The sequence below is a fragment of the Hipposideros armiger genome, unplaced genomic scaffold (assembly GCF_001890085.2).
Source record: "Hipposideros armiger isolate ML-2016 unplaced genomic scaffold, ASM189008v1 scaffold_298, whole genome shotgun sequence".
Classification (NCBI taxonomy): domain Eukaryota; kingdom Metazoa; phylum Chordata; class Mammalia; order Chiroptera; family Hipposideridae; genus Hipposideros; species Hipposideros armiger.
In genome coordinates, this window is record NW_017731648.1 from 1,233,497 (window position 1) to 1,248,145 (window position 14,649).

Below are 14,649 nucleotides of genomic sequence, written 5' to 3' on the forward strand. Positions count from 1 at the left end.
CCGCTAGGGTTGGCCAGGCCACGGGGCCCCGCTTCCGGCCATGAAGCAGAGACAGAAGCAGACGGGGACACAGGCAGAGGACATGGCCCCGTTGAGGAGCGGGGAAGGAAGGACATGTGCCTCTCCATGCCTATACACCCCCCATTAAAGCAAGCAGTGGCATCTTACCCTGGGTGTGTGTCTGAGAGAAACGGAAGCTCTTTTTGCATGATGCCTGAACATCCCCCACTCAAGTTCCCCGCTGGGCCCTGGAGGCTGTACCTGTAGCTGGTGTGGGGTGCGTAGACCTCACGGGCAGGGAACTCCAGGATCTCCTTGGTGGGCCGGCCCCTGGGGTCTGGGTAAGGCTTGACATGAAGCAGTTCCGGGGACAAGCAGAAGTGGGGGTTCTCGGGGGCCGGGGAGATGTCGATCTTCAGCTGGGCTGGGGAGAGGTAGCTGGTTTGTACTTGACTGGGAAACTCTGGGCCAGGCCCCACCATCCCTGGGCTTCAGGGTCAGGGGTCTGGCTCTCCCACAATGCCCTCTGGTGTCTGTTCTTCAGGTGCTAAGGCCATAAGTCGCCCTCAACTCATCTCTTGCCGCATGTTTGATCAGCTCTGCCCTCAGGGCCCATGCCACCACATCCTTCATTTGTCCCACTGTCTTTCTTATTTATTCTGTTTCTAATTTGTGGAATTAATACCAGAAAGTTTAGCCCCTGAAATCAGGGATTTGTCTATCATGGTCACTGTTGGGGCCCCAGGGCTAGAGACACAGGCAGGTGATCAGTCTGTTTGTTGAGAGTGACTGTGTGACACCTCATGTCTACGGGGTGGGCCACGCACCCGTCACAGGCCTTAGACGCCGTAGCAAAGACGACGGGCGCCGCATGTCAGCGAGGAACTTGAAGAGGTCCTCGTCACTGAGCCGCTCTGCTTCCTGCACGGGACCAGCCCTTGTGAGCTGGGTCCCCGGGGCCTGTGCGGCCACAGGGGAAGACTGGGATGTGTCCCTCAAGGCCCATTCCCCAGCCCCTGCCCTGTGGCCACAACACCTGCTTAAAGAAGTTGGTGACAGTTAGTGTGGCTGGGCGGAAGCCAGAGAGACTGCAGGCGTCGTCCCCACTACTTGTCCGATCCGGGGGCCCACGACGGCGGCGGTCGGTCCAGGCGGGTCTACGCTCTAGAGGAGGTAGTGACAGTGATGGATAGAGGGGGACGTTGATGAGAGGATGGAAGGTACAGAGAGAGACTTCGAGAGGCAGCCTGGTACCGAATTCGGCCAGCAGAGGGCGCCCCTTTCCTCCCCAGTAGCCACAGCCCGACCCGTCAGCCTAGCCTCCTCACCGCCCTCAGAGTCCGAGTCCCGATCTGGCTGCCCTGCGCTGCTCACGATGTTGGCCAAGTGTACGGCGGTCCAGGCGAAGGGCATGCGGTAGCGGCCCAGGCGGGTGCAGAACTGCTCCGCTGCCAGGCGCAGCTTCTCCAGCTTCTCTTTGTTCTGTGGGGAGACCCTCCGACACCCACAAGCTCAGTGCCCCAGGCCTGCTGAATCTAGGATCTGCCCAACCGGGTTGCCCTTACACCACTGGGTCCAGCCTCTACCTGCTTACCTTGGCTGTGTCCACCTCCTTCATCACCATGTAGGGCTCACAGCATTCGCTGATGTCCCCTTGCTGTAGCACCTTCTCCAGCTGAGGGGCAGGCAGGCCCAGTGAGGTGCTGCCAGAACCCCAACCTCCCCACCCCATCCCCAACCTCCTGGGTCCCTCATGAGACACCCATCCAGCTAGAACTCTTGCTCCCACACGGCCCTTGGCTCCCACTGTCCTGGGGATTGAGTGCTAGCAGTTGACTTGCCTGGCCAGCAGCCCCCGCCCCACCTTTTGAACCCACCCCAAACCCAAAGCTCCATGTTTCCCCTACATCTTCATTTTTCTTTGTTAGTATAAACAGAAGCCACTCCAAGCATAGCTCTGGGCCACAAGAACTGGACTTCAATCCTGACCACTCTAGGCTGTGGGACCCTGAGCAGGTCCCTTATCTGTTCTTTGCCTCCGTTTCCCCATCTGTAAAATGCGGGTTGTGGCAACCCCCATCTCCCAGGGCTGCTGTAAGGACTAAAGGCGGGAATCCCTGTGAAGCCTGACGGACTGTGACAAGTGCCTGCCCATATGTGCTCAGCTAATGTCATTAGTATAACCTGAATAAACGTTTTGGGCAAGGAAATTTGAGCTCACTCCTAGAAAATCCCAAATAAATATGTTAATTAGGTCTTTCCTTCTCTAATAAACTGAAAAAAAAATCTCTACTTAAGAAAACATTTCCAACATCTGTCCCCATGTGCCAGGATGCCGTATCTCCACAGGCTGCCCACTCATTTATCTTGGCTCTGCTGTCACCTCTCTGTGGAAGCCCTAAGTGATTTCTCCCCACCTGGGTTGGATCAGGAGCCTTCTCCAGGCTCACCCCACTGCCTGCACGTCCCCAACAGTCCTGATCATTGTTATTGGGACATGTCTGTCTTCTTTCATGAGAGCAGGAACTGCTCCTGTACCATTCACTGTTACCACCACCTTGCCCAGCCCCAGTGAGCACCTTGATGACCAGGAAGATGTCAGGTGAGGGGTAGGTCACGGAGAAGATGGCAGAGCGGGCCAGGGTGGAGATGGCCGGGTGAGTGCCATGGGCTCGCAGCAGCCCCTTCGTGGAGTCTGAGTTTAGGTCAAAGTAGAAGTTCTCCGAGATCTGGGGGGCAGGAGAGGCAGCTGGGCCACCACCTACAGGAAGCCCACTGCCCTGCATCAAGGAGGAAAGTGGGGGAGGAAGGGGAAGAAAGGGGCTCCTACCTTCTTTTTCTCCCGCACATCATACAGGGCCAAGATGCCAAAGATGGGCTCAATCTCGATCTCGAACCTGCGGGTGAATGGGGTGATCTGGCAAAGGCTGTTCTGCCATCCACATACCCAATTCCCTTGAGGCCCAACCCAGCCTTGGTGCAGTGTGCGTGGTATCTAATTCCCATTGGGGCACACAGAACCACCATTTAAGGGCTTGTAGGAAAGGCCTGTCCCATTTTGCAAAAGGGGAAACTGAGACACCAAGATTCTCCGCGCCCCCCCCCCCACGATAACTCACACAGAGCTCCTCCCGTCACAACCGTGGCCCTCGCTCAGCTAACATGGAGGCGGCTTTTGGGACAACAATCCCTCCCAACCTGAAATTCTCGACTCCTGGGCCTCCCTGTCTCCCCTCTTTGGGGTGTCCTCTGCTACCTTTGCTACCCGGGACTGAGTCCCGTCTTCGCTCATCTGAATGGCTCCTATAACCACCTCCTTGTTTTATTCTGCTTGCTGCCCCAAACTCACCATGTACCTTCAAAGGAAGCATCTTAAAACTTAAAATTTGAGGCTCTCACGGCCTTAAGAACAAAGTCTTGCCTGGACTGGCCCTGCCCCACGCCCCTCTTGGCTTCATTTTACCCTCTCCAGATGTCCCCCCACCTAGAGAGCCCTATGTGGTCATCCCATGGTTACATGTCCTGTATACAGTAGGCACTCAATGAGTGTCTATTGAATGACTGGATGAGCTCACAGAGCCAGTTCCCAATCCTTGTGCTTGGGGCAGGCGGCCTACCTGGGCCTCAAGCCAGGCCAGGCTTCCCTTTCCTGCCCTCAACCAGGCAGGAACTCAGGGTGGGGAGGGGCAAGGCGAGGCTCGGGTCCAAGGCCACATCCTGTTCAGCTCTGTTCCCACGCACTTCTGGCTGTTCCCCCGGGACTAACGTGGAGGGGCCTTCGGGCAGCTGGAAGCCAGGCCCAGGGTCACCAGCGCCCCCTCCAGCCCAGATCCCAGCAACAGAGTGGGCGCATACTGGACTCTGGCCTCACAAGTTATGTGATCTTGGGCACAGTGACTTCATCACTTTGTTTCTCGGTTTCACCACTTACATTCACAAGGTTGTGGTGAAGATTAGAGTTAATATACATGAAGATTAATATACGCTGAGAACAGAGCCTAGCACACAGTTGGTACTTAAGGACTGGTGGCTTTGAATAACGAAAAAGGAAGTCTTATTTCCCGCCTAAAAGCCCATGGGCAGCCTCATGGGTCTCAAAGCTGTACACGGCAATGGCATGGCTCTCATAGTGAGTACCAAGTGTGTGCCACACCGTAACTCATGTGGTCCTCTTGCATGTCTGAAGGGAGGGAGGGGTAGGCAGCACACTCACTTAAGTGACAGACACTTGACCAGGATCCTCTGTCCGAAGTGTTCATGGGGCGGCTCCGGGCGGCTGCAGCGTTCCACAGCCTCATCCTGCCAAAAGCCCGGGGCGGGGCGGGGGGCGGGGGGCGTATGTGAGGCTGAAACACGTCCTCCATGTAGTGCTTGGAATGCACGGCCTGAGACCGGTTCTACCCCCCAGCCTGACAACTTCTTGCAGATCCTTGCCTCTGAGCCTTTGCACATGCTGTGTCCCCTGCCTGGAATGCCTTTATTCTCCCCTCCTCATCTGGCTGACGCCTGCTCATTGTTCAGATTACAGCTCAGCTGGCACTTCCCCTGACCCGAGACCTGGGCAGGCACCTCCTCCAGGTGCTTACAACGCCCTGTTGTAATGGGCCATGTGGCTGGGTCACTGAGGGCCATGTGAGGGACAATTTCCAGCATCTCATCATGGTACTACTCTGTCTGGGTTGTAATTTCCTGGTTAGGAGGGTCTCTCCTCCACTAGTCTCCTCCACTAGGAACTTGGGGGGCAGGGACTGGGTCTAGGTTGTTCATGGCTGTATCCCCAGTGCCTGCTATATAGTAGGTACCCAAATACATTGGTTGAATAAATACAGAGGTATACAGTAGGTACCTACTAAAAGTTGGTTGGATAACATAGACATACAGAAAGCATTAGATTAATGCTGAATGGGCATTTATAGAGATATATACTAGGTACCCAATAAGCACTGACTGAATAAATATAGGAGTATACAGTTTAGGACTCAATAAAAGTTTGAATTAAAACACAGGCATATATACACTAGGTACCTAACAAAAGTTGGTTAGATATAGTAGGTGTCCAGTAAAAACCACTGAATAAAATATAGGTTATACACTAGGTGCCCAGTAAATGTTGCTTAGATAAATATATGCACATATAATAGGTGCTCAATAAATACTGGTTGGTTAAATTGTTTGATTAAAGAGAGGACTACATAGTAGGTATACAATAAGTATTGGCTGAATATAGAGGTTTGTACTAGGCATCCAATAAAAGCCAGCAAATAAAAATATAGGGTAAACAGTAGGCACCCAGTCCATGTGGGTAGAATAATAAATAGGGATATATGTTAGTTGGATGGGTATTGGCCTCAGGGCCTGTGCAGGCCTGCAGGCACCCACCTCGTCAGGCGCTGGGTAGAGCGAGAGCAGGGTGCGGGGCCGGTGCTGCCGCCGCAGGGCCTCATTGCGCCGGTCCACGTCCTCGGGAGCTGCGCGCTCCAGAAGTGAGGGCAGCAGTGAGTCAGCTGCCAAGTTCCTCAGGTCAAAGATGCCAGAGGCGCCACTGCTTCGCGGAGTGTCCTCTGGGGAGCCCGAGGAGTGCCGGGGGTCATCCTGTCGGTGGAGAATGTGCAAGTACTGAGTACCACCTGGACGTACCTTCATCTCACTTGCATGAGACATTCCTCATGCACATTCTACAGATGGGGAAGTAGAGGGCTAGGCAGTGGAGTCATCACTACAAAGGTCAGCTGGGGGCTTTGCTGACCTGTTTCCAGAAACTTCTGTTTGGCAAGCCTCCCTCCTTTACCATTTTTGGGAAGGCTACTCCTATCCCCATGTTCTGGGCTTCCCATGACCCTCATCTGGCCAATCAAAACACAACATCTACAGGCCTCAGGGATTGGCTCCAATATAAAGACATACCAGGGCTGAGCCATTGAGAGCTTTCACTGGGTCTTTGCTCACTGTTGCCAGGGGAGGGAGAGTTCTTCCCTCTGGGGTGCTGTCATTGGCCCAGGATCCTGCCTGACCTCCCAGACTCAGCTATTGTCAGAGCTAGCCTGCCCTGGTTCAAATTCCAGCTCAGCTCTGTGATCGGGGTTCTCAATCCCAACTCTGAGGGGCTCAGTTTCCCCATCTACATCTATGCAAGTAAATAGTTAAAATGGAAACAATAACAATAATTCTTGGTATGATTACTATTGGTATAAAGTAGTCGCTTAATAAATGTTGGTCGACAAAACATAGGCTCGAGACCCAGTGGGCCAGTGAATGCCCTCTAATCGCTTTGCTGTGCCTCAGTTTATTTATCTGTAAAATGGATGTAATGGTTGCCCTGCCTCACAGGGTGAAAGATGAGGACAAGCATAAAGCGTTTAGAGTATATACTACTTACTTAATAAATGTTTATAATTATTACCTTTAACTTTTCACTCATGGGGCCGATATATTTCCCTTTGAGTTCAAGGCTCTTTGGGTCATTCCCTGTCACACGTGACTGAGAGCTGGGGCTGGAGCCCACACACATACCCCTGCAGTGATGCCCACCAGGGCTCCCTCACCGAGTCCTCTGGGCTGGACTTCTCATCCCCAGAAGCATCCTGCTCATAGACCTGGCGAGTGAGGCCCTTCTGCCGCTCTCTCTGGGTCTCTGTGGTGATGGGACTGTATGCTGCACTCAGATGCTGGTACCTAGGAGGAGGCGGGGATGGGTGGGTAGCAGGGATCAGGGCTCCCCAGGGCTCCCCAATGTATCCAACACACCTGCAAGGCCCAGGTGATGCCTGCAAGGCCACCCCTATGCTCCATCAGAAGTCTGGCTGCCCTTGCAGGGACAGTGGGCAGATAAATAGGAGGATCAGCTACAGACAATGGGCTCTTCTGGGCTCAGACCCAGCCCCTCGACCCTCCACCCTGAGCTGCCCCTAGCCAGACCCACCTTCTGTGGGCAATGATCCAGTCCTCTGTGTACATCTCAACCGCAGCCCTCACCTGGGAGTCCAGCTTCCTGCACAAAATAAAATCAGGGTAAACAGAGGCAAGGCCCAGTGCGGTTCCAGTGACCTGTGAGGTGGAGCATGCACTTTTGTCTGTTTCAGACATAGGGAGATGGAGGCTCAGAGAAAGAGGGCGATTTGTCCAAGGTCACACAGAGCCAGGAGTTGAATGTGGGGCTGTCGGGAGCTTGTTGGGAAAGAGGTGTTGGGGTGGTGGCTGGGGAGGCGGAACACAGAGGCAGAGTAGTCTTATGGACAGGGAGGGTGTGGGGCTAAACCCACCCATCCTCGGGCATCCCAGGCTCCGTGGTCCGGCATTCCCGGGGCTGCAGCAGCAGTTCTAGGTCATCAGCTGGAAACTCAACCAGGTCCCGGAGGGGCCCAGGCTCAGCATCTGGCGGCCGGCTTAGCAGCACGTCTTCAAAGTCCAAGGGCTCAATGACTTCAGTCAGTGGGACCTGATTTGGAGCAAAGTGGCTGTGACCCCTGCTCTGGGCACTAGGAGTTGGGGGTGGAGGGTGAGAGTGGGCTTGGACTGGCCTCAGACTTGAATAAGAGGGCAGTGGGAGCCACGGAGGGTGCTTGAGCTATGGAGGTTCCATGGAGGGCAGTAACTTCAGACTCTCCTCCCCCACCCCAGCTTGGCCACTCCACCCCTCTTTCCAGGCAGGAAATCACACCCTGGGCCTGGAAGGGCAGGGAACTAATAGTGGAAGGAAAGGCCTGTTGACTGCAGCAAAGAAACAGACAATTCTTAAGGCCCTGTGGCAAGATGGCCCCACCCACTCCCCTCTGCTGCCAGATGTACCTCCCATCCCCCAGTCGGCCTTCCCCCATCCCCATCTGGGTGGTCCAGGCAACAGGAGGTGGGGCAACATCAGGCTGGAGCTTCTCCCCACTGACCACCCACAGGGCTGTCCCCCCTCCAGGAAGCAGCTGCAGAGGGGGGACCACCCTCTCAGCTCACAGGAAAGCAGGAATGGGGACAACACTGGGGCCAGGCCAGGGACCCCTTTCCTGCCAAGGCTGGGTCCCTCCCAGTGAAGTGGCCTCAGCTTCCCCACAGGACAGGGCACTAGTGGGAGGGGTGGGTGGTACAGAGCCCAGTCAGAAGGGAACTCCACCTCTGTCAGAGGGCAGTGGGGGGGACACCTTTCAAACACGTACCCCCAGGGAGCTGCTGCAGCGCCTGCTGGAATGGGGGGAGCCACTGCGTTCCCGGGACACCTGCTTCCGCACCTCGGCAGCCACCGTCCTGCGGGGACAGGAAGGAGGCATTGGGGGCAGGAAAACTCAGGCAGCAGGGCCCTGAGAACCTGGGCTTTGGGGCCAACAAATTCATTCTATGAGAGGAAAATCCAGGCTGTGGGAAGAAAAAAACAGGCCGCAGTCCAAGAGAACCTAGGCTTTGGGGTCCATAGATCTTGGCCTGCAGGCCCCAGGGCTGTGGCAGACACATAGCCCCTAGTCACCAACCCCTCCAAGATGGGACGGAGGCCCTTACAACGCCCCCTCCAAGCACAGATGGGGGAAACTGCCTGCAGACGGCTGAGGGGTCACAGATCCCTCTTCATCCAACCCTCCACCCCCACCCCCATCAGGGATCTGAGTCCTGTCCCCTAATCTTCTGGTCTCTGCTTTCTTATCAGGGGGACCTCCATCCACCCTGGGGTCCCCTAAACACACACAGCCATGCAGCCCATCCAGAATGTGTGCCCCATCTCACACTTGCTAGGGGGCCTTAGAGAATTCACTCCTGCCTCTGAGCCTCGGTTTACCCATTTGTAGCTGCTGCTGTGGAAGCTGAGCAGAGGCCTGGCATTCAGAGAGCACTCCACACACGCATGTTCTCAGAGAGTCCGAGACGGGGCTGTGTGTAAGAGGCCCGCAATCACTCCCAGAGCACACCCTACAACCAAGGTCAGGGCTGTGGCCTTCATGTTCCTTACATCTGCTCTGGCCTTCAAAACTAGGGAGCATAAGGGTGAAGGGGCAAGACCCACAGGGGAGGAGGCCAGCGTGAGAATTTGGGACGGACGAGGTGGGGGTAGGGTTTCCGCTAGGCCCTCAATTCCTCCAGCAGAGCTTGGATGGAAGGGAAGGAGAAAAAGCCATGCAGTTATTGGGAGGAACAGTGTGCCAGGCAGAGGGAACAGCAAGTGCAAAGGCCCTGAGGTTGGGCTCTGAGCATGGAGACCCCTGCTCCCTAGGAACTCTGTGAAAGCAGGACCCAGGGCTGTGTAGTCCCTACAGAGGCTCCTGGGAACTCTGTGAAAGCAAGATCCAGGACTGTGTAGTCCCTACAGAGGCTCCAGTGCTGGATCCTGCATATAATAGGTGCTCAATATATATTTTTATTTTTGATGGAATGAGTGAACCCCTCCCAGTCTCCCTCCTGGTCCAAGTTTCTTAAACCCACTATAAGTTGGGGGAAGCCCTAGACCTTTTAGCTGTGTGGCTTTGGGCAGTTGGGACATCCTTTCTGGGCCTCAGTCCTTCTTAAAATTGAGAAGGCAACTGCCTGTGTGTTTGGGACTTCCTTCCGCTTCTCACTTTTCTGTGTGCTTGGAAATTTTCCTAAAAAGTTGTGCCCCCAAAAAACACTATGCTGAGGATTGCCAACTTGATGGCCCATGGGCCACCAAAGGTAAGACAGGTTGGGAGTGGGGGAGGCTGAGGCCAACTGGGAACCTCGACCCTGTCTGGAAGCCTCTAAATTTAAATCCATGTAGGTTAAACAAACCTTGACCATAACACTGATCCAATGTGGGGGCCTGCAGTTTGAGAGCCCAGCCTCACTCCTTTTCTGTCCCTGTATTCTATTTATTTTCTGTCAACTGTCCCTGCGTCTTGCTTCTATTCCCTGGGGGAAAAGGAGTATGAGGGAGGAGCTTCTAGAATATTCAAAGGGTATTTAAAATTAGGGATTTGCCTCAAATTCCCAAAATTGAGGCTACCTCCTCTGTAAGCCTGGGCACACTGGGGCTTAGGGGATGATTTACAAAAGATGCCAGGGCAGGGGACCTGTCTCTGCCATGGTCCCAGCTGCTCTGCAGCTGCTGCCCCAGAGCAGGGAGAGGAAAAAACAGGAGGGCTGGAGCTCCGACGTCACTGGGCTTGGAGAAAGGCCCCTGGCGTGGGAAAAGGACGGGTGCACAATGCCATGACCATGGGAGCCGGTTACTGAGTCGCAGGGCTCTGCACTTGGAGCTGGATGAGCATGGGTCAGTGACCACCCCCTGTGGACCTCTGGGCTCAGGGGACAGTACCCACACCTTATTGAGCTGTTTGTAGGTAAGTGCTCAATTAAGGCTCGCTGTCACCATGTTGCCTTCAAGAGGATCTTGGGAAACTGGAATTCTGGCCCTTTTTTTTGACACCAAGGGTGAAGCTCAGAGAGGGGTTGTAACCCACTGAGGGTCAGCAGCTGAACACAGCAAGACCAGAATAGAGCCCTGGTCGGCTGGAGGTCAAAGTCTGTGCACCTCCGTGCTAGGCACTCCACATCGTCCATGTGGGGAGCAGGCCACCATAACCTGCCTCGTCCCTTTCCAAACGCACCTTTACACACCAGTCCCATCCTGCCTCGGAGTTTCAACACCATCTAAACACTGAGGAGTCCTCAGGTTCATCCCGTGTGACACCTGCCTCCTTTGTCTGCCCACATTGGGGTCTTGCAGGCATCCTGCACACAGTTTGACCATCACCTGCCCTCCCACCATCTCCCTGTCTCACTAAGGACAGCCCTACCTACCCTCTTGGGTATTTGGGATCCCAACCCTGGGAGTCACCCCAACTTCTCTCTGTTTCTACTTCCACATCAGATGACTCCATAGAGCACGTTTCAAAAAGGCAGGCAAACTATTAAGCTGAATGTAGTGGTTTTCCCAGGAAGTGACCTCACAATTGCAATAAGGGCAACTGTAAAGATCAGGTGGTGGATTATATATATATATCTATTGATGAGATAAATTCTCCAAAGGTGAAAAATTGACAACCCTATGTAACATTGAAGAGACAATCAGTGAGGAAAGATGGAGCATCATTCATTGGGAATTCATGTGAGACTGTGGACCTCACCCCAGCGCTGGCTGGATTAACAGAGGTCTACTCTCACAAGGGAGGAGGACAATAAAACCAGGACAAGAATGATAGAAGCCTCGGGTGCTGTGTGTTCCCACTTATGCAAAAAGCAAGGGAGGAAACTGAATCTAAATAAAACCACAAAGATATTCCTCTTCACACCCCGCCCCACCCCAGCCCTCTGGGATGGCAGAAAAATTTAAAGACAAATGATATGAGTGCCAGTGACGATGAGCAACAGGAACTCTCATGCACTGGCAGAACCCCCTTGAAAAACTATTTGTAATTATCAAGAAAAGATAAGGATATGCTGACCTAGCAATTCCACTTGGAGATATAGATACTCAGGAGGAAACACGTGGCTGAGAATATTCACGGCAGCCCAGGTCAGGCCCAAAGTGAAACAACTCACATGTTCCTTGACCAAAGATGGAGAATGCACAGGGAGGGGAATACTATGCAGCAAAGAAAAGGATAAGCCTGACTACAGGCAACAGGGCAGATGAGCCCTCCTCCTGACATTATGCTGGGTGAAAGCTGGGTCCAACATCCCACATGATTCCATGTATAGAATGCTCTAAACAGGCAAAACTAACCCACAGCTGACAGGAAGCCATCCTGGCTGGAGAAACCAGAATGCAAGTGAGGAAGGGATGGCAGCCATAGTGGTTCCAGTGGCAGAACTAGGTGCAGATCAGGAGGGGCTACTGGAGTGGGGAGCCACAGGAAGGTGGAGACAGCCCCCATCTTAACCCAAGTGACTTTTTCCCTGGCATTTGTTTTATAATTACTCTTTAAACTTTGCATTTTTCTGCATGTATGTCATACATCACAATTTTTTAACAGGTAGAAAGTAATGACATAGGCATGTGCTCATGTTTGCAGACATATTTTGGGACGGGGTGGGAGGGAGCCATTTCCTTGAAATCCTAGAAGTACCTTTGGAATTTTGTCAATGTCTATTTCACGGCCCTCCACTGGTGCAACAAATCATTGTATTTAAATGAGAAATGCAAACTGCCCCATATCAAACCACTGAAGGGCAGAAGACACTGCTGTCAGATGCCCAGGAAGAATGAATAGACAAGGTTGGGGCTATGTGGTGGCAGGAAGAGGCACGGTTTCCAAGATTGTTCTGGGCTCACTTCCTCCACAAGACCCTTGACAGTGACCTAACCACTTTTGAGTCTGTTTCAATAGTTATACCTATATCAAGGGGCTCCGGTGACTATTAAACAAGTGCCATCCCAGTATGTGATAAACATATTATTAGAATGGTCGTTATCGCCATTCTATATTGTATTTTATTTTAAACAGTACAAGTAAAAAAATGAACAAATTATATTGCATACAATAACATTTGTCCATGTTATTTACATTCACAAGAGTTCCTGTTTTTAAGTTGTCCCCTAAAATTTGTTTTTTCAAGAATCTGTTCATTAGGAAACTAAGGGACTGTCTAATTTTTGTGTTAATATGGTTATTTGTGGAATGAATGAATGAGTGAATAGATGAATATAGGTCCAGATCTGAACATGTATATACATGTAGATACCTGGGTGTCCACTAGAAAGCTCTGGAGACTTCATCAGAGGGTGGCTGGAAGACTTCAGCCATTTACTTGTGATTCACTGGAGCCCCAGTATCTTTCTCTATGCTTTTTACCCTGGGATCTGTGGCATCCATTCCCCAAGGCGGGACTCTCTTACTCACTTGAGTGAAAGCTAGGACCCAAGGACATAAGGACTAAGAAGAGGGAAAGAAAGAGGCTCAGAGGTACCAAAGCTCCAAGACTGAGATGGTTCAGAGACATAGAGATGACAGAACATAAAACTTGCCCAACCACTATGCCCCAGGTCACATCTCTCTGTTTAGAACTCGCCATGGTTCCCATCTCACTCAGGATAAAAGTTAAAGTCCTCCCCACAATCCACAAGGACCTGCGTGACCTGTTCCCACTGTCCACTTCCTCACTCTCACCAGCCTGGCTGGCCTCAGACGAACACAAGCCTGCTCCTGCCTCAGGGCCTTTGCACTGGCCATTCCGTGCTTAGACGGCTTTTCTCCCACATATGGACATGGACTCCTCCCTCATCTCCTTCAGATCTTCGCTCAAATGTCATCTTCTCATCCAGGCATTCCTGACCTGCCTTCCATAGCTAAAATATCCCTCACCCTCCCTATCTCCCTTCTCTGCCTTTTGTGTCCCCACAGCACTTATCACTAACAAATAATCTACTTTATTGTGCTTCCCATCTGTCTCCCCTGCTGCATCTGCCCCCAGAAGGGGCAGATCTTTTCTTGTGTCTCCATCAGACCAGAGCTGGACCCACAGGACAACTTTTTCACCTGGGAGTGGCCAGGACAGGTCCCCTGTGGAGAGGACCCCTGAGTAGATTCTGACCCCTGTGGAGGCAAAAGTCCCAACGAGGGGGAGAGGCTCTGCATCCCCAGAGAGTCTGACATCCCCCTCCCAGGCCGAGTCTCTCACAATCTCCACTGGCCACGGAAATGGATCCCCCAGCGCCTGGCGCCTGGCCCCTCCCCCGTCTGCCCACCAGCTGGTTCTGTCCCCAGCCCCCACTCTCTCCATTCAATCACCCATCCATCTCCAGCACGTCCACTCAGTGCTGGGAGAGCCTGAAGCAGGGCAGGGGGACATCCCCAGCTGTCCCCTGCCCCCCCAGACAGCTGGACACGGAACCCTGGCTGGGGGAAGAGCACAGGAAACTTCCCGAGGGGGTTCAAAGTCTGCCAGGAGCACCATCCCTGTTCCCAAATCCCAGCGCCCCAAACCAGGCACAGAGGATGGGATGCAAAGTCCCCCTCCCCAACACCCAAGCCCTCAGGCTCGAGGACACGGGAGGGGCCAGGAGGTGGCGGGGAGGTGCGGGGGGCGCCCAGCTCCCCCGCTTTCCCCGCACCGCTGCCTCCAGGAAGGCCCCCGGGACACGCCCCCACGGTCCCGCCGGCCCTGAGGACAGACCTCAGCCGCCATCGCGCTCGCTACTCGGACGCGACTCGCAGTCCGACCCTGCCACCCTCCCGCCTTCCCCGGCCCCGGCGGACCTAGAGAAGACGGAAGGGACTTGAATGGGGGGCGCCCAGGGAGAGCTGGGCCGGGCAGCCCTGGGGCGGGGCTCGGGCACGTGGGGTCACCGAGAGGAGACCTAGCGGCCGCGCTACCTGTTGATCTTGTGCGCGAAGGCGCGGCGCTCGGCGGCCGCCATGGTGCCCCGCGTCCCGCCACCACCAAGGCGGCGCGTACCGTCCCCGTCGTGGCCGCCGCTGCCGCGTCCTGGTTCTGGGCAGCCGGGCTGGGCGGGGCGAGACCGGGGCCGGAGGCGGGGCCCTTCCGGGTGTCCCAGGCCGCTCCGTGCTGCCCCTGCCGGCGAGAAGGGCGCGGGGCCCCCTGCCACCCCTGCGCCCTCGGGGCTGGGGTGGGGAAACTGAGGCTCCGAGGAGGGAGAGGAGGAGAGGCGCCGGAACTGAGGCCGGCGTTGGGGGGCTCGGACTCGATGAAGCTCTTGCTGCCTCCTAACTAATAATCACTATAATCACCATAATAAGTATAATCTTGAACGTTTAT

General features: G+C 54.2%; 1 protein-coding gene across 5 annotated transcripts in view; it reads right to left on the bottom strand.

Moving 5' to 3' along the window:
• The window catches only part of DOCK6 (dedicator of cytokinesis 6), a 40,330-nt gene extending 25,963 nt beyond the window's left edge, over window positions 1-14,367 (bottom strand). For all 5 annotated transcript variants that reach the window (XM_019659394.1, XM_019659392.1, XM_019659395.1 and 2 more), the window contains exons 1-14: window positions 14,247-14,367; window positions 8,145-8,232; window positions 7,260-7,435; window positions 6,920-6,988; window positions 6,543-6,672; window positions 5,380-5,592; window positions 4,214-4,299; window positions 2,831-2,897; window positions 2,580-2,729; window positions 1,595-1,675; window positions 1,329-1,482; window positions 1,037-1,164; window positions 828-921; window positions 262-424 (exon numbers count right to left, since the gene is read on the bottom strand). In XM_019659394.1, coding sequence (XP_019514939.1) covers window positions 262-424; window positions 828-921; window positions 1,037-1,164; window positions 1,329-1,482; window positions 1,595-1,675; window positions 2,580-2,729; window positions 2,831-2,897; window positions 4,214-4,299; window positions 5,380-5,592; window positions 6,543-6,672; window positions 6,920-6,988; window positions 7,260-7,435; window positions 8,145-8,232; window positions 14,247-14,290 — 1,643 coding nt within the window. In that variant the 5' untranslated portion in view covers window positions 14,291-14,367. The remainder of the gene's footprint in view (window positions 1-261; window positions 425-827; window positions 922-1,036; window positions 1,165-1,328; window positions 1,483-1,594; window positions 1,676-2,579; window positions 2,730-2,830; window positions 2,898-4,213; window positions 4,300-5,379; window positions 5,593-6,542; window positions 6,673-6,919; window positions 6,989-7,259; window positions 7,436-8,144; window positions 8,233-14,246) is intronic.
• Window positions 14,368-14,649: the final 282 nt, after the last annotated feature.